This window comes from Lutjanus erythropterus, chromosome 17 (genome assembly GCF_056507025.1).
Source record: "Lutjanus erythropterus isolate fLutEry1 chromosome 17, fLutEry1.hap2, whole genome shotgun sequence".
Classification (NCBI taxonomy): Eukaryota; Metazoa; Chordata; class Actinopteri; order Lutjaniformes; family Lutjanidae; genus Lutjanus; species Lutjanus erythropterus.
Genome location: NC_139333.1, coordinates 3705604 through 3730580, shown reverse-complemented (window position 1 = coordinate 3730580; position 24977 = coordinate 3705604). Strand labels below are relative to the sequence as shown.

Genomic DNA, 24977 nt, shown 5'->3' with positions numbered 1-24977 from the left:
TCAGAAGCAAATGTTCTGGGTAAAACTTCAGCCATTCAGGAAGAATGCTTTTAGGACCCTTTTGGAACCCAAAGAACCCCTCTTTATTCCAAGGGTTTTATCTACAACACACTCAGGGGGTTCTACTGGGACTATATTCCAGGGGTTTTGATTCAAACCATAGGGTTCTACCAGGAATCCTTTTTATATTCTAAGGGTTTTATCCAGAATCCACCCATGGAGTTCTACTAAGAACCCCCTTTGAATTCTTGGCTTTTATCTAGAACACATACCAGGGGTTCTAGCAAGAACCCTTTTATATCCCTTAGTGTTTTATCTAGAACCCTTGTCAAATCCTTTCTTCAAAAAAGGGTTCTTCAGAAGCAAATGGTGCTGGTTGGAACCTCTGCCTTTCAGGAAGAACCCTCTTGGAACCCTTATTTCTGAGAATTTACAAAAGTCTTTTGGAGCTGCTGCTGGAGTTTATTGTCTGCGACATCTCGCTGAATAAATATTAAAGTTGACATGCAGAGTAAAGTCATTTTGAGAGTGAAAAGAGCTTGTTAGGGCCAGTACAAAATGTCAAAAACCAGGAGCGTAAAAGCGGGTCTCCAATTTTTTACATATTTTGTTCCTCGCTAAGCTGAGAGCGCCTCGAGGGAGCAGGCGAAGAAGTCAGGTGCACTGGATAAAGAGAAAGGGAAGGTAGATAACAGCAGAGTGGATGTGCATTTAGAGAGGCGTGACACGTAGCATTTCAGTTATGGTAAAACTCTGGCAGAGATAAAAGCATCAAGCATTATGAATCCCTTTCTGCTTGTGCATGAGGGGTTGAAAAAGATGGACACACGCAATTGGATTTGGAGAGCTGCCGCAATGTATTTCAATCTACGTCAGCACTAACCTTATAAAATGGAAAACTATTGAACTGATAGAGAGGCTGAGGGAAAAAAAAAAAAAAACATCCACTAAGACAGCACAGGAACCGAGACTGATAGAGAAACACAGGAAGCCTGTCGAGATTTTGTAATTATTCTGAAAGATTGAAAATAAAGACTGACAAAGAGGAACGGAGTGTGAAAAAAGCAGAAGACGAAGTATCGAGTGGATCCAGAGTGAATCATAAAGCAAACCACCTTAATTTCTCTTCATTTACCACTTCTATATATTCATATAGTGTAAGTCTAAAGGTAAATGTTAGCTATAACCTCAAAAGCATTTCTATGTCTAAAAGGATATTGTCTTAATCACAACAGTACTGCTGTCACTGGGTAAATGTTAGCTTGGCCTCAGCTCATTGCTATAACCACAAAGATTAGCTTTAACCTCTATACCAGCGTGATGACTAAAAGTTAAATGTTGGCCAAACCTCAACACCATTGCTTTGACCATTCTGGTAAATTAACCTCAACACCATTTCAAGGTAAATGTTAGCTTGACCACACAGCCACTACTATGATTAAAAGGTAAACACCATTACAATGACGAAAATATATTAGCTAAATATTAGCTCAATCTCAACACCAATGCTTTGACTAATTTGGGAAATTTCAGCTTAACTTAATACCATTAAAAGGTAAATGTTAGCTTTACCTCAACACCAATGCTATGACTTAAAGGTAAAGATTAGTTTAATCACAACAGTACTGCTATAACTCTGTAAATGTTAACTTGGCCTCAACAACGCTGCCATGGCTTTACAGGTGAACTTTGCTAAAGACAAAAAGGAAAATGTGGAGGTGTTCATGGGATTCTGAGTGAATCATGTAAGCAAATGCAAACAACATTCATTTCTCTTCATTTACCACTTCTCTATAAGCTTTGACTTCCTGAACAAGATGTTCTATTAAATGTTCTTTTCAACCTATTAAGTGACTTGAACACAGCAATTACAGTATGTACAGTGATGGTAATGCCTGTAAGAGCTGTGTCCTCAGATGTGAACCCACGTCGATATTTTATATTGTAAATGGGAATGTCATTATTTTTAGCAATACAGCAGCGTTCATATTTAATACCCTTCCGGCACTGTGTCAGTCCCTTAAGTGCATCCCTACAGCTCCGATAGCGTTGGCAAATGCATCATTATGTCATCAGTATCGCTAAATGCAACCCTGTAGGACAGGGTGAGTTTGTAAGGATTCTGGGTAAGAAGAAGGTGACCTTGCTTCAGTTGACTTGTAACTGAAACATTCAGAAATGCCTTTGTGTGGCTGTGCATCTACCATGAATGCACTTTTGACTTGGGTTCAGTAATAAATATTACAAATGTTCACAGGGAACACACAGTGGGACATCAGGAACAACAGGGAAATATATTCATAGCAAATTTTAGCAACTGGATGTATGGACTTTCTGGAAATAGTGTCCAAAACGGCCAGTACGCCCAGTTTCAGTGCAAGCAGAGTACAGAGTACAATAGCACAAAAAACCTTCATGGGGCTAATTAGGTCCTTACTGATACCTGATGGCACCTGAGTTGGGTATCAAGTCGAGTTAGGGTCTCATCTGATTTCATTTCAACTTAAATGGAGAGGACAGTAACACATGTTAAAAATGCTTTCTTAGTGTATACATCAATGCAAGATGAAAACAACGTAACAATGTGAAAGGGATGTAACAAGATGAAAAACAATGTGACAAGACAAAAAAGGCGTAACAAGACAAAAAACAATGGGAGAGATATAACAAGACAAAAAAGACGCAGGTCAAAAAACAATGTAAAAGACATAAATATGTAAAAGACACGAGTCAGAAAACAACATAAAAGATGTAGCAAGATGTAAAACTAACAAGACTTAAAAAGACAAACAACACAAACAAGAAAAACAACACAAAAGACTACACAAAAGACATAACAAGACAAAAAAAATATGCATCAGGACGAGAAAGACGAAACAAAAAGACAGGGAGACTTGACTGCAGATAAAAGATGAGGTACAGTTAGTTTTGCATAGGAACTGCTGATGGAAATCCCTTCAGAACGATACTTTTTACTTTTATACTTTAAGTACATTTCAGAGCCTGTACTTTTCCACTTTTACTTGAGTAAACAAGTTGAATAAGTACCTTTTTTTTAAAAAACGAGTATCTGTACTTGTACTTAAGCACAGAATGTGTGTACTTTTACCACTTCTGGAGGTATGATACACCTGAGAAATGACTGCCTGCTTTGCTGTCAGTATCAGCCATTTAAACTGTTAGTTGTTCATTTGCTTGGACCGCTCTGCCGCTCACTTGCTCTCAACATTGTTTCTTGGGAAGCCTCCAGGTTCCAGTCAGCAGGGTATATTTTTGGAATCACAGCATCGAGGGTCAGAAATAGATAAGGACTTACTTAGCTGATCAATTTAAAATTTGGCCCTGATAGAGATGCAACAGATCGGCTTGGTGCATCACTGCCATATACTTTTATGTGATACTACCTGCCAGCAGCAGGTTTTGAAGCAAAGTATTTGGATTTTGTTTTTAATTGGACAATATAAAAACAACAGGTATAGCTTTAGGACATAAAACTACAACAAAAATCTTTTATAGACAATATTATCTTTTTTATCGCTGCCTACAACCGCACATAAATTAATTTCCACTGTGATGACGCCGCTGCTGATTCTGACTGATTCCTCTTACACATGTTCCTCTGTAGAGGCTGGCGTCAGTGAAATGTCAAACAGGCTTCTGCAAACAGCGGTTTAATTAATTCGGCGTATTAAACGTGTGGATTTGAGCAGAAGATTAACTTGTTGCCTGCGCACAGCTGTGGAGAGAAGAAAAGACAGGTTACCCAGAAAGACGTGCTGCCAGAAGGTAGAGGAGCTCTCTTCCTTTGAAGCGTTTCACCTTCACTACAAAGACAGTAATGCATCTGGGGACTGGGGACTAAGTGCTGGCTTATATATCTGTTTTGTAATGCCCACTATCTTAGAAAATACAGAGCGCAGGATTCAAACAAAATCAGGTGTCATTGGGGAAAATGACACCCAATTATGTATCTGTGCCTACTGAAACAGCCAGGCCATACAAACAGGACTATTATTACCCCACCATCAGGGTCCGAGAAGGCTCCGGAGACCCCAGTGAAATGACTGATGAGAATATGGAATTATGGCAGGGAGAGAGACAGAAAGAGAAAAAAAAGGTGGGTGTGTGAGTAGAAGAGGGGAGCGACGGAGCAGGTGGACTCTCATCCATCTTGTCTCCGCTGACGGATATATGAGCGGGGGCCACGGGCTGGCCGTCAGCCGCTGTGATGGATGAGAGATAAGTAGTGAAAAACATGTAGATTCGAACGACAGCCATGCGAGCTGCACGCGAAGGTGTCACAGAGTGGACAAATACAGCTTAGAAAAGCTGCATTTGGGTCATCCAGCAAAACATACAGTTCATAAACAATTAGAGATTAAAAGATCGCTTATGTGTTGCAGATACAAAAATCGTCTTTGTGCTTTTGTCACGTCACTCATTTATCAAAACTGAAAGCAGCACAAAAGCAGCTTGAACTTACAAGCTGGAAAACAAGCTACAGATAAAATAAAAAACATATGCAGACTGGATGATTGGTTTTATACTGTGTTTTCAAAAGAGACCGATTGTAAAACTAGGATAACTTCTGAAATTTGAAGAAATTCCTACAAGGCATTCTTGAGATATTGCGCTCACAAGAGTGGGATGGACAGATGCACGGATGGACAACTTGAAAACACAATGCCTCTGGCCACAACTGTCGCTGGTGCAGAGCATAAAGAGTGCAACAGAGACTGAAATATACTGACCAGTATGGGTCAAGCTCGAAAAACACTGGGTCCTACATTTCCCATTATGCCACCATTTGCATATTTTCATTAGATTCTCCATGCCTTGTTAATGCTACCAACCTACACAAACTTGCTTGAGTTTGTAAGGCAGAATTTTTCTCTTTTAGTCTCAGTCCAAAAGAATAGACATTTAAGTCTTTTTACAGATTTTTGGGAAAAAAAGTTGTTTACAGACATTTGTAGAACCAGAGGAAAATGCACAAAATTGAATTTGAATAAACCAACTATTGACCAGTGGTAGGTCAACTATTGGTCTGATAGATTATCGGATCCGATATTCAGCATTTTTAGAATTATTCAATTATACTTTTTTAAAAAATTCTTTTTTAAAAAATCTAATTGCTGACAAATGAATTGATTAATGTGTTCATTGCATTAATATTCCAGCTGGTAAAGGTGGCATTTTAATTATATAGTATGCATATTGCTGGGTAATTTATTGTATAATAATCCATTGTAATTTATTAGTTGATTTATATTTCGTATTAATAATCTGAATTTGCAAAGTAACTACTAAAGTAATGAAACAAATGTAGTGGAGTGGAAGTATAAAGCAGCAATGGAACAATGAAAATACTCAAGTAAAGAAGAATGGCCTCAAAATAATGCTTAAGTACAGTCCTGTAATCGAGTACAAGCCAAAAACCATATTGTCCACCCCTAGACCTTACGTTTGTTGACCATGCCTAGCATGGTGCATGGTGATTTGTTAGTTGCTTGAGGCTGAGAAATCAAAGCTGCTTTCACTATTACTAGGATGTTACAAATTTCCAAATGAACTGTCAATGATCATGTTGTGGGTAATGTAGATGCCAAGTAACCTGACACACCAGCCAAACATCTGGGAGGTCATCCTTAGAAACTATTTGGAAAAGGGCAGGCACTTTCAAAATAATTTAGCAGGTAATTGGATGAACCATCTGTGTAAGTATCATGAAATGATCATGTGAGTGAAATACTAATCAGGTGGAGTATACTTTTAACAGAGCCCCTCCATTATACAACACAGGCTGAGTAGCACTAAACACTGGGTAAAACGAGCGGAATGTCTCTTTAACAGGTGACATTACAATAGAGAGGGACCTCATGAATAACAGTTGGATGAGCAATAAATGAATATGAAATAATAGAGTGCATAATCCAAAATGTGCATTCAGCAGTGCGTTTTACCGTAGAAAATATAACTTGGCTTGGGCAGCTGTATCCCAGAAATAGATCAGTGTATGAACTGTCAGAGCAAATCACAGTAAACGCATGCAGATGTCACTGGTGAGCACTGGGCATATTGAAAATTCTGTTGTGGGTCGTGTCCAGCAGCCGCTGTGTTCTGACCTAACTCTTGAACAGACAGTATATGGAGTACTCAGACTAGTCATATATTCATGTAGAGTAGTAGACCTACTCACTCCTAGATTCAGTTGGCTTTCATCATATTCCAAAGTTCATCTATTCTGGGACTGGATGTGTATTTTCTTCAGACATGAAAGTCAGACTAGTTAGAAATTCTCAATTGACCTATAATGTGTGGGAGTGAACATCTTTTTTTATATCACTCATTCTTAAGAAATGGGACGAAACTGTATGTTGAGAATTTTTTGATTTTTACTCTTCAACTATGCTGAGTGATTTTAAAGTGTTTTTTTTTTTTTGGCAGAACATGATTTGTCCCAATTCTAAAGATTGGGTGATATGAATTAGCCCTGCACTACACTTGTGACCTATCCATGATGCGCCTTCACTCTCGCCCATTGCATGTTGGGATACGCTTCAGCTCTCTGCAACCCTGAACAGAACAAACAAGTATAGAAAAAAAAAAAAAAAACGCAAGTTTTGGAACAATTCCAGATAATAAACTGCATGTTTGCTTTCATTTCTCAGAAAAATCTCCCAATGAACTTCAGTTCACTGGAAACATCATGACCTTCCTCTGAATGTTAGCGGTAGTGATTTTGTCGAGGCTGCATGAAAAAAAATATCCTTAAGACTTGAACTTGAATTCCTTTGTGTGTTCTTCAGTGGCTCTCATTTTGAACTGAAGACCTTGCATTTATGAGGTCAAAACTCTAGGATGCTAGGAGTTTTACTAGTTTTCACAAAAGTTGAGTTCTCCATATTATTCCAGTGTTGGATTGTTTCCACCTGCTACTAGTGGAATTTTAAATTAAATATAAATAATGTTTATCAGAACTACTACTTGGTGAAGCTTGTGAGTATCTATCTGAATAGCTGTGTCTGTGGTAGTTTGTAAAAACTTTGTAAACCTTGACTTCTTATCATTAGATCATCCAATTTGCATGATAGTTTTAAAAAAAGACAAAAAACAAAACAACTTCCCAAGTCTGTCTAATATTCCCTCACTTATTTAACATGTCTTTTGGGCTGGTTGGTTGCTCCATTGTTTCCAGACTGAAATAATTTGACAGCTTTTGCACTGGAATATAATTTGGTACAGAAATTCACTTTCCCCACAAGCTGAATGGTAAAAACTTTGGTGATGAACCAACTTTTTATCTTCAGGCACCACCAGTTCAAAATTCCAGTTCATCAGCCCCAGCTGTACTTTTGGTTTTTATCAATAAATGAATGATCAATTCAGCAAATTTTCAGCAAACCTTATAAAATGTTCAGTGTATATTATTCATTATAGATATTATTCAACTTTCAAAACCTGCAGTGTGGTTCAGCTTCAGAAATGGCCTTAGAAAGGTCATTAATCAAATGATAGGACCGTTTTCCTCTAAGTGTACATACAATGAGACTTGTTTTTGCAGCCAGTCAAGTCGCCCCCTGATGGCATTTAGAAAGAATGCGGGTTTAAGGCACACCTACCTTGGCTTCACTTTTCAAACTTGGAAAATATGTCTGACTGAAAACCAGAGCTGAACTGCAAACCTACCCTGCTTTATCATCTATTTTATTCTAAATTGAACCATAATTTACCGATTGAATATAATACTTTTATGAAAAAGACTTTAAAATAGTCATTTTCAAGATCATAAAGTAATTTGGAAACGGTTTACCAACATCAAAAATCAAGTGAGAAGTAGGGTCATTTTCACAACTATAAGACTTATTTTTGCAAGCAGAGGAGTCGCCCCCTGCTGGCCATTAGAAAGAATGCAGGATCATAGCACTTCCGCTTTGGCTTCGCTTTTCAGACACAGAAGCTGCATCTAGTTTTTATGCATTAATATGGGATTAGTATTGTATTCAAGCCACACCCAGGAAGACACTGGGATATATGAATTATTCAACATGTTAAGGAGGTACTATGGAAATGTACTTGTCAGTATATTGTGTATTATTATAAGCTGTAGTATGGTATGTTTAAATGTTTTCCATCTGCAGCTGCAGTTGTGCTTGTTTCCATCACACTCCTCTTCTGCGCCACCTGTCCTCCCAGAGAATTAGTATTGTTGTAAACCTGCAGAGCTGAGGAGATGGATTGATATTTACAGTGTAGGAATATATGCCTGTGTTTCTTCTTTTCTCTCATCTGCCACTCTGTCAGGAAGCTGTCTGCGCTTTTCCAGCTGCCCCCGCCCCCCCACTCCAAAATAATGGTGGCGCTGCACCCACTGCGCACATCTGCATGCGCATCAGTGTGGGATTGTTGGCGTGACAGGTCTGCCAGTAACTGCACTCTAATTACTGACTTACACATCTAAGTTCCGGGAAGTCTAGTAACCTTGTTAGGTTAAATAATTCGTCTTTATCAGCAACAAAGACTCACAGAGAGTCCCAACGGGCACTGGCTTGACTTCATCAATTATAGCAGCCTGATTTGGTTAGATTAGACCCATGTTTCTTACACAGGTAGCATTTGGAGGAATTATCACGGAGCTGGTGACCCAGATAGAGTGGTGTAAGGAAGTCCTCTGTGGCTACGGACATAAAGCCGTTTCCTAGCTCACTGTTAATTATGTAACAGAAAATTACCTTTCAATTACTTATGAGAAAGCCACTTGTTTAATTAGACAGGATGGTGTAAACACAACATTGACATATCAGCTAATAAAGTTGATGTGGTGAACTTGTTAGCAAGCAGTTGCTTATTTACACACCCTGCATTTATGGAACAATAATAGCATTCATTCAGAGTCGTGTTTCTGGCCTCTCAAAGCTCAATGTTCTCTCTGTTTTAGCTCTGTTTTGGTCTGAACCACCTTTGGAGAAAAAAAATGTCACCCTGTTTAGCTGTGAAATCCTCACACTTGTTCACCAGCTAGTCGATAACTTGGTCTGTCTGCTTGTTGGTTCTGAGCAACAGTAATGAAAGCTGTGAGACCTTAACCTTTACGGTCATGTTTATGGGCATAAAACCAAAATAATAGACTTCTTCTTTCGGATTATACATAATGATTTGAACTGCTATCTGATTATTAGGGCAAATATAAAAGTACACTTTGGATTGTAAGGGACCTCAAGCTACAGATGCCATGTTGACTTTTTCCACTGGTAAATTAACTGTAACCAACCTTTTTACAGAAAAAGAAGAGATAATTTGTCAACAGGTTGTTCCCTGAACATTAGCAGAGGGTGTTTGTGTTCAGGTGAAGGAATTTCAAAACTGAGTTTGCTCATACTGTGTTAAAGCAAATGTGTATTAGAGGAGCTGTGGATTTTTTTTTCTTCATGCTTCTTTCGTCCTGTCTTACTTTGTTACTGTTCAAAGCTGATATTTTGTGTGAAACGTGTTAGAAGTGTAAAATAAAGAGACTGAATAACAAAAATGTCCTGATGAGAGTAAAACTCTGGCTGAAACTTGTAATTACTTACAATGATCAAACAGATTAAAAGAGTTACTGAATATCTATCTACTTTTCTAATGGCTACTCTCCTTTCAGAAGCATCAGTGTCAGCGGAGGCCCGGAAAGCCCCTCCGTCAGCTGAGCCCTAAACCCCGTAAGACACAAGACTACAGAGCTTCCTCCCTCGGGATGTCATTACCAGCTCTTTGAGAGGAAATCCACCAATGGGAGGAAGACAGGGAGAAGTTTTCAAACAAGTTATAAGGGCTGCACAGAGACTTGAGATAGACTCCAAGCAAGATCACATGAGATTTCATTTTGATTTGTCAACACTGGAAAAATCACACGTCCTATGTAGATTAATAAATTGTAATATTCTCCATATTGCAATCATGGGACCATCTTGTGATAATCTTTTCTCCCTAATTTTTCTAATTTTCTCGAAGCAAAGATGGAGGCAGCCCTGAGAATCATGCTGTGCAGTGTCCTCCCTTAGCCTACATGTCTGCGCTGTGAGACAGCAGCAAAACTAACTCTGACCCATTTCCTTATGAATCATCTCACCATGTGTTGCAGCACACACCCTTTGCACACACTGGTCATCTTTTCATCCAAACATCCCCAAAAACAATATATTTGCACACACTCTTCTAGTCCAATACGTCAAACCAGGCCATGAAAACACAGCGGCGTGGCAGCGGTGTGTTGAGGCCGGAAGCAACCAGGGAGGAAAGACGGACCCCATGCTGAGCGAGAACACACAGTTGATTGAAGTTTGTCTGAACAGATAAATGTGGAGAACACACAATCACAAGTTTCATCTTATTGTTGAATCGACTTTGAACTCGAGTCCAAGTCCACTGTTTCCCCTGAGGTGGCGCAGATCAAGCAGCTGATCAAAATCTACACAATTATAGGCGGGAGGGTTTGAATTTTATTTGCAGTGGGAATAATGAACTGTGTGGGTCGTCCATGTTTCAGCCATGAGAACGACTTGCTGTGTGATAACCTTCACCAGTGCTAAACATGACATTATTTCAGAGCTGATCTTACTAACATTGGGAGTGTATCTAAGGTCCTTCTAGTGTCTTAAGGTCACGAGGCCCTATGGTCTAAGGGTCCTATGTTTGCAGGGTCTTAAGTTCCCAAGGTCCTATATTCCAAGGGTTTTATGTTCTCAATGTCTGAAGTTCCCAAGATTATATGTTCCAAGGGTCCTAAAGCTGGAGATACACTTGCTTTGACCTATGTGTTCATATATGCATCATGACTGCCTTGCATATGCTCCACCCATTTGGACTGATGGTTGTGCCCATCCTCAGAAATTAATGCTGCATGTACGCGAACGCAAAACATATGGTTTAACAGTAAGTGTATCTTCAGGCCTAAGTTTCCCAAGTGTTATGTTTCAGGAGTCCTATGTTCTCAAGGTCCTATGTTCCAAGGGTCCTAAAGCCAGAGATACTGTTTTTTTCTGTTTGCATATGCATCTATATGTATCCATACACATCATGACTGCCACGCATGTCCTGTGTCTGTTAGGAGCGATGGTTGTGCACATCCTCAGAAATAAGTGCTATATGTATGCGAACATATGGTTAAACAGCCAGTGTGTCTCAGGCCTAACTTGCTAAGGCACTATGGTCCAGAGGTTTTATGATTCCTAAGGGTCGTAATGCCAGAGATACACTTGCTTTTAACTCCATGTTCCCAAGATGAAAAATTCCATGGCTTTAGAAAAAAGGTTAGGGGAGGTTTAGGAAAAGTTTATGTTTGGGTTAAAATAAATATCCTACTTTTGTAGGCTAATGTACGTAATGTAATGAACATACGTGATCTAACATATGTATGTTACATAAGTTAACATACATAGCATAACTTACTCAACTTAACAATTGTAATGTAACAAACAGGTAACATCACTTATGTACATTACACAAGTCAAAAACAACTTAAACTTTGTCAGAACTTTGTTGAAAAGAAGTCAGTGTTGACTTTTGCTTTCACATGGGGCTCAAAACCTGGCTGTTTGACCCATTTATCCATCCATCCATCCATCCATGCCCCCTATGTGGACTGTTTTCACTCTTTATATTACATCATCTGTCTTCAGTGACATCAAAACAGATCAGTGGGTGCCTCCAGAAATGAAGCTAGGGGGGTAACTACAGTGTCATAGTTTGAACTCACTGACGAAGCTGCTGTATTTGAATTGTTGGCAGTGTAATTGTATAGTCAAGCAGAGACTTCCTGACTTTTAGTGCAGTTTATATTGTTAACTCGGTGTCCTGTCCAGACCAGTTTCAGACCAAATTCTACACAGGCTTTAAGGTCAAGAAAGCAATTTGTGACATATAGTGATGGAATACTGTCATAATGTGAAGCGATTGTTCTAATCTTTTTGTAGCGGAACAGTTGTCTCAGTTCCCTTTAGTAGCTGCTGGACAGCTACAGTTGATTGTTAGGGTACAATCAATCTGTGTAATTACCTTTCTCATGTTGTCCCAAAGGAAGCCACAACCATCTGTCTTCCACAAGCTAATTGTTGTTGTTGGATGGTATGTGGACAAGACATCTTTCGGTTCTGACAGGGTTGGGCTCCCATTCCAGATTTAAGAATTCAGCAGTTGGGGTCTTTGCTTGTGTTCTGCATCAGGACACACCAACAGCAATGTCTTGAGACCATCTGGGCCACCATACCCTGGATCCTGCCATCTCGGTCCTCCTACCACCCCCATCTCCCTTCTCCTCCTGCCCCTCCTCTCCTCTTTCTTCTGTCCCTCTGCTGAGCAGTTTGTAATTGAGATTCAGGCCCACAGATGGATATGCCATGGATGCTGGCTCCGACATCGCTGTTACACGTCCAGCTATCTGTGGAGCCGGAGACATGAGAAGAATCCCTCAGCTTCAAGGCCCCTGCATTGCTGAGGCAATTAGAGCAATCTCCCGCTTTGAGAAGTGAGAACGGGCCTCAGTCAGATGATGGTAATTGCAGTTTTCATGCGTGGCGCCCGCTCCCTTTTGTAATGCTGCGACAACCTCGCAGGTTCAGCCAACCCAAACTGGCGTCTAATTAATTTGAATCGTCAATTTGCATAATTGAATATTTACGTTATTGTAATGCGTTCTCCACCTTTTGCAGCTGACATCAGCTTGTGTTTGCAGACTTAGACTTGTCAGGTTATTGACTCTTATGTGTACAGCAGCAAACATTGGTACATGACCAGAGTTTAAATGTGACCCTGTCACACTCACCAGCCAAACAGGCTCTAGATCAAGGATTCAAGTAAAGTTCACAACAACTTTCACGACAAATGTGGCTTGTAGAGAGCTGCTGCCCTGTATATGACATAGGTGGAAGCACATCACTATTTTGCAAGTCACAATAACTCTCAGGTCTTAACAATGAAGTCCAAGTCAAATCAACTTTGAGTTTAAAGTCCTAAACAAGTATTAATGCACTCTTCACCAAATGTAACATCAGAGCCTCAATTTACCCTCTTTGTTCAACTTCAAATGTCAAACTAAGATGGATGTTGTTACGTCTCCATCTGTAATTTTCAACCTGCATATTTTACATAAGGCGATTAGTTTTTTTATTGACCTCTTCATAGTATTTGTACGCAAACAAAATTATCTTTGGGGTTGTCTTTGGCCAAGTCAAAGTGAAACCAGGAGTCATTGGTGTTACAGTCCAAGGAGAGTTGCAAGTTCTATTTGATTTTCTCAAATCAAGTCTAACGTCATGAACTTTGTGACTGGAGTCTGACTCATGTCCACACCTCTAGTATATGTTTCATTCAGTATAATGTGACATGTGGACACTAATGATTTCACTACTAAAACCATTAATTGATTCACAGGCAGGGGTTGACTAAATTTGTTTTTAGCCAAGATTATGTGCAGTATAGGCAGGTTTCTGAGCAACATCATCAGTGAGATGTGCGTGTGGAGTGGTAACTGACCTCACTGCTCCATTCCACCAGACATGGCAGCGTCAGGTTCCAGCTTCGCCACAGTCAGTGGAGCTGAGCCATTCTGGAGACAATACTTGTGAGTGTGTCCTCTACTAGAAGCATCACAGCGCATCTCAAATCAACAAAATCAGGCAGGAAAAACATGTCGTTTTTAAATGCTCCTGGTGGGGTATGAAGCAGAGTGGAGGACGGAACAAAACCACATGGCATATGCAAAATCAAAGAACCCTGCCTGCTGGAATTCAAAAGTTGAAATAGACAAATTGCAAAGATAGTGGGTGCAAAATATTCAGTATCCAAGAAGGAAGCTTCCTTGTTTGCTCAGAACACAGAATTATCTGTTTTTAAACCGTGATCTGGTCAGAACCTTGTAGGTTTTGCACCGAAACTGCAGGAAGTAACAGCTGTTACAAGATTAAAACAGCTCAGACTATTCATATGTGTTTTGTTTGTGTTTGTAATGTCATGTGTCAGGTGCTATGATCAATAGGTGATCAGTTTGACATGTATTAGAAGTTTCAGTGTCTGTGACAGCTGATAGATCTGGAGGCTGACAGCTTTGGATATGAAAATGCATCATGTTGTTATGCTTAATTTTTCTCGGAGAAATAATAAATCACAAACAGGTGTGCAGAGTCTCTTTTCATCATCCTCTGTAGGATACCAATAACACTTATTAAATCCTGCTCTGATGCATAGCTCCTTACATGTGAAGCTTTGCATGTTTACACCACAGTCGTCTAATGTGAGTTTATGTATGAACACAACAACATCTGGCATGTGTCAGTAACACATGAAGTATTTTAATGCGAAGACAGCAGTGAGCCGATATTGTGAAACAAACCACAGGAAGTCTTGACAATGCTAATGAATGCCTCACTTGTCAAGTGAAGTTTTATCCTTGACAAAGTTTAAACATTTTTCAGCAGTTTGTGTTGGGAGGACATTTTGAAACAGTGCATGGATGGAATAGATCATTACATCCTTGGCAAAAGCTGATATCACAGAGATCAGAAAACAACATTACATCAGTTACGCTTGACACTTTCGACCAGAGAAAGATGTGCTTTTCATCCTGGTTTTCCTGTATCCTGCAATGGGGTGAGGAAAGAGCAAAAAGATGTAAGGATGACCAGCAGCACCTCCTGTCCAGGACAGACAGCTCAACACTGTTTGTCCTGTAAGGTATTTAGCAGTGGTTCCTAAATTTTCTGACTCATGACTGACAGAGGTCCACCCAGGGGCCACTTTATTAAGTACACCTGCACTCTCTAGTGCAATCCAATAAAGTAGCCAGATGGCATTACACGTGTCATTTACGTTATAAAATTGTTGCAGTTTGGATAGGTTCAGGCACTAAAACTACCTGGTTTGGGTTCGGGAAATATCATGTTTTGTGTAAAAATATCTTGTGCATGATATAACATTAAAGCGATAGTTAACTCAAAAATGAAAATCCACCCAGTATCTCCTCACCCCTGTGCTGATGAGGTGAGGATGGGTGAAGCTCTCCAGTTCACAAAACACTCCTGGAGCTTCAGCGGAAAACAGCGTTGCAGCCAAATCCAGTACAATTGAAGTGAATGGTGACCAGTTTTAAGATGTAAAAAGTTGGTGTAAATGGTGTCTTTTTGGGTCAAATTGTAATGTCATGGCTTACAGACACTTGGATTACACCACACGAGCAGTATGGACACATTTTGTGGGGTTTTTTGTATGTTCTTTTTTGGTCACTGGTCACCATTCACTTCAATTGTACTGGATTTGGCTGCAACACTGTCTTTTTTAGCTGCTTGTGCTGTCATACACTTGATTAGCATGGGTATATCTAATTAAGTTACCACTGATACTGTTTTTCCACCAAATTATCTCCGGTTGTTGAATTGGTTCCGGTCAGGATTCTTGGAACCTCGGTCTGTGTTTCCACCAGTTTTTAGCAGAATCATTGTAATCAAGGATGCATAATCAATGGCAGGCATTGCACAATACACAACGACCTGTCAAGGAAAACCTGCTAGTTTTCGATTCCAGACGAAAAACTAATTTTTGGATTTGGAACTAATTTATTTTTGGTTAAAATGCTCCGAACAGTTCAAAATTAGGTGCACCAACTGGTACAGAACTGCTACACATTGAAGAAAAAGGCGAGGTGAGTGTTTGTGTACTTACAGCTTCTTACTTACAGCTTACACACGTCTGCAGACCGCAACCAGTTAAACATAAAGGTGATAATTTCTTGTTTGTTGAAAAATAACAGCAGAATACATTCATGCTGCAGACTTGACAGCGTCTGTTCATAATAGTAGTAATCACAGGAAACTGTAATGGCTGCCCTACAATAATGCATGAGAATAAAAAAAGGATAGAAATAAAGATACGCTGTTACTCGACTCTCTACCCAACCATTTGCAAAGCCTTGTGACTGGTGAAAAATGAATTCGGTGAATTATAGCCAAAAAATTATCAATGGGTCCAGGAGCAGCTTTATGGATCCCGTCAGCTACCTGCAAACATCTGCAGCGAGCCAACACCGGCAGCAGAAGCTGCACTGGCCTGCAGACAGCTCCACACACAGGTACACACACCTGCCACCAAACACTGGATATTAGAGCCATGTGAAAAGAGAGCTTTGGCGACTGGTTGGCTGGCTCTCTGACTGATATCTGATTGGTTGGCTGGCTGGCCTGAGAATGTGGTTATTCCTCTCCAGAGTGAAAGTACAGCTGCCATCCAAGTGCCTGCTGTTTGTTGTTCTACCTAACACTCCCTGTAATTAGGCAGATTCGGGGCTGCCAGCAGCACACACACATCCTTCGACACACACCAACCCGCATGCTTGTCAGATCTGGTCGATCAGGATTACAGCGAGATGCTTTTCACGAGCAGTAGAAGAAGAAACGAGACAGGAGCTGAGGTAGAAAATCCCCCCTGGTGTTCACGAGGGTCACAGATTGTAACAAAAGCATTTGGAGCTTGTTTAGCAACCAAAAGATGATTAAAAGCTTTAAAAGCACGACTTCCGTCGAACCCAGGATTCCATTTAACGAGATGTCATTACTAAATATCCCTTTTTACAGAATACACCACCGCGGCACTGATGTTCACAACGCCTCTCTGTAACACACCTGACTTCAAAGTGCAAGAACAAAAGCAGGAGAAAGCCCCTGCGTCCCCCGAATGTGGAGAACGCCACCAATTTCACAGTGCTAATAGATTCCCTGTGCATCTAGTTTGAAAAATAAAGCAGCATCTAATCCTGTTTCATAAGCGCTATTCATAAATGTGCAGGAAACACTTCACGCGGAGAGTGAGGGCTCCGAAATCACTTTTTCTCTCCCACCTCCCCGGCTCCAAAGTGATTAAATTCATTAAAATCTCTTCAAGTAATTGCAGCTCATCTATGGCAGGGTAAATATTCAATTAATAGTGCCTTTTTGATAACTGTGATTTCAATCCATTGCCTCGCATGTCTCTTCGTCATTAATTAAAATTTCTCTTTGGAGGTCAATTAAATTTCCCTTAACTATTCATTAGCCACAATGCAGGGCAGCACAAAAATCTATTAAAAGTTCATCTTCCTTGCGCACTTTGCATGCGTGCGTTGGAGGTTGGGGAGGGTTAATCTCCCCCTTTGCTTCCCTCCTGGGCAAAAAGTGGGCTTAAGCTCCCTCCCTGTGTCGAGGTGGCGAGCTGAGCCGTGGCGAGGCCGAGCAGAAGCTCTTTACCGGTCTCTGTAGCGTGTTTGGCCAAGGCTGACTGGCTGCCAAACAGCCAGAGACAGAGCGGGGATGAATCAGCACTGACAAGGTGAAGCCAGCTTCGTGTTCGCCGGCTGACAGCTCAGGTGCTCAGAGAGATGGAGACACAACAGATTACATTTAGGCCACTGCAGAGAGAGGGAGAGGGAGAGGAGGGAGGAGAGAGGGGGAGATAAGAGAGGAAGAATGAAAGAAGGAGTCCTAAATGGCTTTTGGACTCTGGAAACTTTTCTCAGAGATAAATGAGAAAGTTGGAGCGGTTTGTGTGGGTGATAATGTGCGTTGTGGGTGGCTGGTTGTCATTAAAGCTCACCAAAAATGTGATGCTAATGAGAAACTATAAATGAAAACAATCTTATCTGAGGCATGTGGAGAAAGTTTCTGGTCTGTTTTAATGGTTTGTTACCTGCGACATCTACAACACTGATCCAGTCTACTGCATTTTGACTGATTGGCTTTCCCTTCTTCCATGGTCTTCAAGCCACATGCACACACGCCTATACAACCCAGTCTCTGCATACAAAAAGCATGACTTCACACTTTTAAAACTGCATGCAGTGCATACGCCAAACGCCAGTTTTGCATGCTGGTGGTAAGTCAGAGTGTGCTCAACTTGAGTGACTTTAGTTGGGTGCTGATCAAAAAAACTCAAAATGTGCACATGTAATCATCAGCACTCAGTGATAAGCGGCAGAACAACATGTGCGTTTCAGCCTTTGTCTGTCCCTTTTTTGTATTACTTGTGGGTGTGACCCTTATTAAGCACAAACCAGGACATTTCCGGCGATTAACAAACAGCTACTGACCTGCTAAATAGTAAGAAGAGCTTAAAAATGTCAGAGAAAATAACATATTATGTTCAAACAATAATCAGAGAAGTGACTAAATGGCCATACCACCTTGCACTGTAAAATGTATGTGTCATCTCATATTGTAAAACATTCATATAAAGAAACACATTCAGTGAAACAGCATAATCAAATATCTGAGAGAAAAAAATAGCAAAAAATTGAGTTAGGGAATAAATACTACAAATCATACCCTGTTAGTGCAACAACCAAATTATTGACAAATGAATTTACATATTACCAGTAAGAAGAATGCATGTCTACACATATGTGTGCAACAATAAAAGTATTAGGTCTTATCAGTGAGTGCTATGTCAATCTTTCCAATTAAAGGGCAGTTCGATCTACATTCTTTTCTGAGTGTTTCAAATGCAGACACCCACTCAGCTGTTTGCAAAAAAGGAGTTAAGTCCTCATGCCTGTTCAGACAAAAGACCTGGGTTCATGTGCATCACAAGGCTCGCGTCACGTGACGTTCATCTTTGAGTCACTTCAGTAACATCACATGACTAATGCACTTTTTGTAACCCTAAACATGAGCTGTGTCTCTATTTGCCTACTTCTGTACTTAGGCTTCCTGTTTTGACTGCATAAGTGCGTTCACATTGACGTTTATGGCAAAATGAGGTGTACTGCCAGTACCTGGATGTTGTACTCAGAATGACTAAAAAGTTGACTGGGGAATGTTGGACACTTCTCACCTTCTATTATGCCTGTTTGATACAGCTTCATATTGTTATATATCAATAATTATTGATCATGTAGTTTGTGACTGAATACATGTTGTGTACTTCAAGGAACAGAAGCAGATGAGGTGATAAAATGAGTAAATATCACTCATTTACCCATCATTTTTGACCAAACACCTCCATATTGGGACAGTAATGTAGGGATTAGTCTTAGTGAACACCAAATTATACACATATAAGTCATGTGTTTTATCAATAAGTACCAATATTCTGTTGTCGGTCTTGGTATCACAAATCAAATATAAATCAAGATAAATTAAGAATCAAGAAGGTTCATTTTCAGCCGGTAGGAGGAGGGAGCTGGCACATCGTCAACAGAGATTATGGCATATTTTTCACTTTCTGAGAAACAGAGGTCAAACAACAGGAAATTGAATTAAAAGGACATTCAGGCTGAATTAAGTGTAACTGAACACAAATGAATAAACAAGCCGGTTGATGTTTTGGCAGGTGGCAGTAAATCTCCACCCTGCATCAGTTTATTCATGAAGAGGAAGAAGCTGCGATCTGTATTTCTGGTAAGGGCACAATGACCATCCTCGATTTGAGACAGCAGCACCCTGTCGAAACTTGTGCGCTACACAAGTGATAAGAGTGCAAAGTGTGAATCTGAATTAAGAGACACTGATGGCCTTGTCTTAAACCTACTCCAGTAATTTTGTTGTCTGAACCAACCCAAACTCACAACATTTGTTTATACAAAAAAAATATTGAAGCAAGTAATTTGGCATTGTCAACGTCATTTTATTAAGCTGAGATGGATTCATTCTGTTAGCGTTCAGAGGATGCTGGTGTGAGCCTTCCATAATAGCTGAGCCATGTTAGATATAGTAATGAAGTCAATGGTCACTCAAATTTAAAAAAATCTCACTCACTTGATCTGAGATTTCAGATGGATTCTTTGGGAGATTATGATCATCTTTCTTTGGTGCTGCTCTGAGACAGGCACATTTCACATTTTCACACTGTTGTATGAATGTAGTATGAATCCAGTGTTCTTGCACGCTTTGGTGGACTTTCACTTAGAATTTCATGTGCAAGTCCAAATGTCACAACAAACCACTTGAGCCTCTGGTGCATTTGATCCTTCATCCACACAAGCACACACTTTGCATCTTCATTGTTTAAACCATACAGAGCTCATGACAGACACTGTGTTTTGTTTGTTTAATTTAGATGCTAGAGCCAGCTAGTTACCATACTTACTGTGGTAATCATCATGGTGCAGTTCCACAAGGTCAGAAGTGCTTAAATTCATGGCACTTTGTGTCTATTGCTGCACACAACTGTTGCATATAATTCAAGAAAGTAAACTCTCAGCTTACATATTTTCTAAATGTATTGCCATATAATCTAAATGTTGCATATAAATCTGTAGATACTAGGAGATACATATGCTTGTATAGTATATTTATTCTATTTTCTTTTTTAGCATTGTCCCTTAATATTTGAAATGCAGCCTTAAATAACACAGTGTACCTTATCTACTTCTCTCTCTACTCCCCTCTGATTCATCCTAATAGGAATGAAATTGTGCCATTGTGACTGATGTCCTCACTCCGGACACACTGCAGGGTAGCTGCTCTCAAAGTGGAGTCCTTGAGGGAGCAGCAGGGGAGCCCTTGCAAAAGGAGGAATTGTTAAATTTAATTTTCATTTCAAGTAGAAATTATGCCAGTGAGAAAATGTATGAGAGACTATTCTAATCACGGGTTTCCTCACCAATTCTATTACATTCTCCAAGTGCAGTCAGATTTGCAATTTGATTCTAAATGACTAAACTCTTCCAATCATTGGTGGACCCCTGGTGCCCCCATGTGCCAAGAAAAAGGCTGCGAAAGTACCTCCTTGGTTGCCCCTATGGCAGATAAAACATGATAAAACGCTCTCTCGGGTGGCCCAATGCCCAAGCAATGTGATTAAGCGTCCTATAGGGAGTCTTTCCAGTGTACAACACATGGCCAAGTGTCATCTAGGGTGTCCTTCCAGTGGACAAAATATGATAAAGTGCCATCTGAGTGCCCTTCCAATGGACAAAGTGTGGTAAAGTACCCTGTGGGGTGCCCTGTCAGCAGACAAAATGTTGAAAAATGTCCTTTAGGATGCCCTTTCAGTGGACAAACCTGGTGAAGTGCCTCCTAGGATGACCTTTCAATGAACAAAACATGATATTAAAAAAGGTTTCTGCACACCTGCATGTATGACAAGTGTGTCGGAGGGAGATTCATCAGGTATACCTGATGAAAGTGTACCTTCAGGTATACCTTCTGATTTTCTTCAAAATGAACAAAACATGATAAAGTGCAATCTCTTCAACCTTCCGTTGGACAAAATGTGGCAAATTGCACTCTATGGTGCCCTTAAAGCGAACAAACCTGGCAAAGTGACCTCTAGGATGCCCTTCAAAACATGATAAAGTGCAATCTGGGTGCACAAAATGTGGTAAAATGCCCTCTAGAGTGTCCCTCTAGTGAACAAAGTGTGGCAAATTGCCATCTTAAGGTGCCCCTCCAGTGGACAAAACATGATAAAGTATCCTCTAGGATGCCTTTCCAATAGACAGAATGTGGCAAAATGTCCTCTAGGGTGCCCGCCCAGTGGACAAACCTGGTAATGTGCCCTTTAGGATGCCCTTCCAATGTAGAAAACATGGTAAAGTACACTCTTGGGTGCTCTTCTGTGGGTAAAACATGATAATGTGCAATTTAGGGGGCCTTCTAGTGGTAAAAACATGATGAAGTGCCCTTTAGGGTGCTCTTCCAATAGAGACAATGCAATGCAGTGCCATATAAGCTGCCCTGTGTGCTAGAAATTTAGTCGACCACTAGGTGTCTCTAAATTGTTAAATAGTTAATAGTTCCCTGTATGTTTTTATTACAGAGGTATAGTAGATGTTGTACTTTCAGACACATAATAAAACAAATTTAATCTAAACCAGGGATTGGAACTGTTTCACCATAAATGCACCACGACTTTCAGTGCACAGCTCCACTACAGCCCTTTTTATTTCTTCACCCCTGCCCCTCGGCCAACCTGCGTCCACCACTGCCTCCAATAAGAGGACCAAGGACCAGATCAGATCAGATAAGGGGTCCAAGGACATTGTATGGGTCTATTTTTGGATCTGTTAGATGATCAGTGTAGCAGTGAACCATAGGTGGTAAACTGCATTGCGTCATATATGCTGTATCATTGCCCAAGGCTAACCCTGTACTCATGCTGGCATGTAAACATAAACTAATCATAACATTAATCTCACCATGCAACTGTGCACTTTTGAAAGCAGCCCATCTGTGAAGGCTTCCCAATTAGCTGCCGTCATATGGCACAGGATGGAACAGATTTCTGATACACACTGTCCTTGGTGCACCACTGTACAGGAGAAAATAATAAACAATATGCTCGACTAATCCGCTGTTAGGCTGCAGGATTTCATCTGTAAAGCCCTTAAGATAATGTTAAGGCTTTCTCGAACCAGAACACAACCATTGTGCATTCCTGAATAGGTGGATTGTTCTGTATTTTATCTCTAGGAGAGTGTTCGTTGGACAAATAACTCACATTGTTTGCCAACACAAACAGCAGTCAGGAGCATTGATCAGGGATACACACCTTATCAAACTACAATAGCTCTGAAACAACGACCAACACAATGGCGACAAGCACTAGAGCAACATCTTAGAGATGCAAGCGGCAACAAAAAGAGAGTCAACAAAGCCTCAACATCCATCAAACTGGCAGCTTGAGTGTCCTTACCTTGCGTCCACCCGTGTTCAGCTTTATGGGCGTGAGGAAGGGGTCAAAGATCATGTGGCTGGTCTCGATGTTGACTGGCGACTGCCTCTTCCCCACCGAGCACAGGTTCCAGGCCGAGTTTACCAGCCCCCAGAACGACGGCACTGCAACACAAAAGACAGAGCAGGTGATCAAAAGGGCGAGCGGTCTGCACCGAGCCGATAGCAGAGCGTTCCGCCGAGAGGTCACGCAGTTTGTGCCTCAGCAGTTTTTGAATTCAGACCTGCCAGACTCACAGTGGGAGAAATGTAATTAGCAGGGTTCAACTAATGTTTGATAGCCTGTAGCAGTACTTTCGGACTGAACCTGTAGATAGCTCCTAAATTATTTTTCCTTGGACGTCGGAATCTTTTTCAAATTCTACAGTTTAGAAGAATTTCTAACAGGACTTTACTCTTGTTGTATCATCATTAATATCATCATCATTCCTCATTTCTTTCTGATCAGGGTTTTTAAACTTAAAAGAGAATTGGAACATCATTGAGCATAATATTCGGCCCCATTAGTAGGTGGTCATATCATACATGTGTCTGTTCCTACACTTACTATGTCATATTATGACTCAGTCCCTGTCCAGAGGAGTGGAAGGAGTGTAATCACGAGAAGATAACGCCCACACACTTACTCCATGACACAAAAGTTCAATAATGACAGCGTTTCAAGTAGGGCTGTGTATTGGCTAACCTGACACACCAGATGGTTTGTTGCACAGAACCATCTGTGAAGTCATCCTGAGAAACTTTCTGGAAAAGGGCAAGCACTTTCAAAAAACACTTGGCAGGTGATTAGATGAACAATCTGTTTATCATGTCTAACACGAGCAAACTTCATATTATATACTACTATAAACAAACTGATATATTGTTATTTTCGGTTTTAAATCTAATTCTAGGAAAAGTGTCATAGTATGAAGAACCAACCACCATATGCATAACAAATGAGTAACAAATTTATTTTTGAGTTAAAAAAAAAAATGTATGCATCCAGAACATGGGAGATAGATAACAGCATTGCTATCTACCAGTAAACACGACAAGATACACAACACAAAACATAATATGGCAATATACAGCACAGGTAAGCTTATGCATTTACTTGAGAAAAAATGAAATGAATTTATTAGATGTTTCATGAAATACAAAATGGAATTAATTACATAATTTTTCATGAAAAAACTGCAGTTTTTTTAAATAGAAAATAAGCCCCAAAATACAGAAAACTTTTTTCTTATTTTTTACATGAACATTTTACTCATAAAGTATAAAAAGAACAGAGCTGATTTGTTTTCATGAAAAATCATCTAATAAATGCAAAAAACAGAGAAGATTCTTTTTACATGAAAAATGATCTCATAATGACACAATAAAAGTCATCTAATTTTGAACTTTATAGGCTCCCATATACTCAGGGACAGGGGCATATAGGATGATTCTGCAGCAGGCAATGACAAGGTGAGAATCACAAAACTCGTGGGCGAAACTAATCTGCACTGACTATTAGCAATTTGGTGAAATCCTCGCCCTGAATAGTGGAGATATTACAAGAGTGAGAGAAGTGGAACCAGCCTATAATCAGCTAACACATGTACTATAAGACTGAGAGGACAGGATGGCACAGTGAGAGGATGTCAGCGCTGTGGGCGTGATAGGCATCTCAGCCAGTCATTTTATTATGTAAGACTTGGCCACCGGGACCAAGAATTCAATTCCTTCAACAGGGTGGGAAGCAGAGGCTTATCACCGGCAACTCTAGCTTTTTTTTTTGCTACAGTATCTGCTGGAGCCTAAAGCGGCATTTTCCATTTAGGAACACAGTATTACACAGAGATGAGTCACTGGAATTGTGCTATGCAAATTCCGCAGAGATTTCCGACAAAAGCCGAGATAATTTGAAAATATGCAAATACACGATGAATCAGAGGGAAGCAGACACGACACAGCGTGAATCCAGAGGCTCGGCGAGTCGACGAGTCTGACAAAAATCGCAGCCACAGAGTTTGTTTGCGGTGCTTACAGACATGCTGTACAGAGACAGAACTACGACACTGTATGCTTCCTGAACGTGGGGTTAGCTGGGGGTTTAGTGCAGATTTTAAGGTGTTTCCCACAGATATCAGGAGAAAGAATTTGCAAGCTGTCTGACTTCAGAATCATATTCTTAGCTTAGCTTTAAAGGGAAAATTTGGCACTTCTCATGTTGATGTCCAGCTGAATGTCCAGTGATGTCACAGTGATGTCACTGGATGTAAAGAAGACCTAGTGGCTATTTCAGTGTGAATTCTAGTCTCCACCTCTGGTATTAGGATT

At 40.3% G+C, this 24977-nt stretch overlaps 1 protein-coding gene across 2 annotated transcripts in view; it reads right to left on the bottom strand.

Moving 5' to 3' along the window:
• Positions 1–24977, bottom strand: part of ca10a (carbonic anhydrase 10 (inactive)a) — a 344554-nt gene that overhangs the window by 169271 nt on the left and 150306 nt on the right. For both annotated transcript variants that reach the window (XM_084740822.1, XM_084740821.1), the window contains one exon: positions 22633–22775. In XM_084740822.1, coding sequence (XP_084596948.1) covers positions 22633–22775 — 143 coding nt within the window. The remainder of the gene's footprint in view (positions 1–22632; positions 22776–24977) is intronic.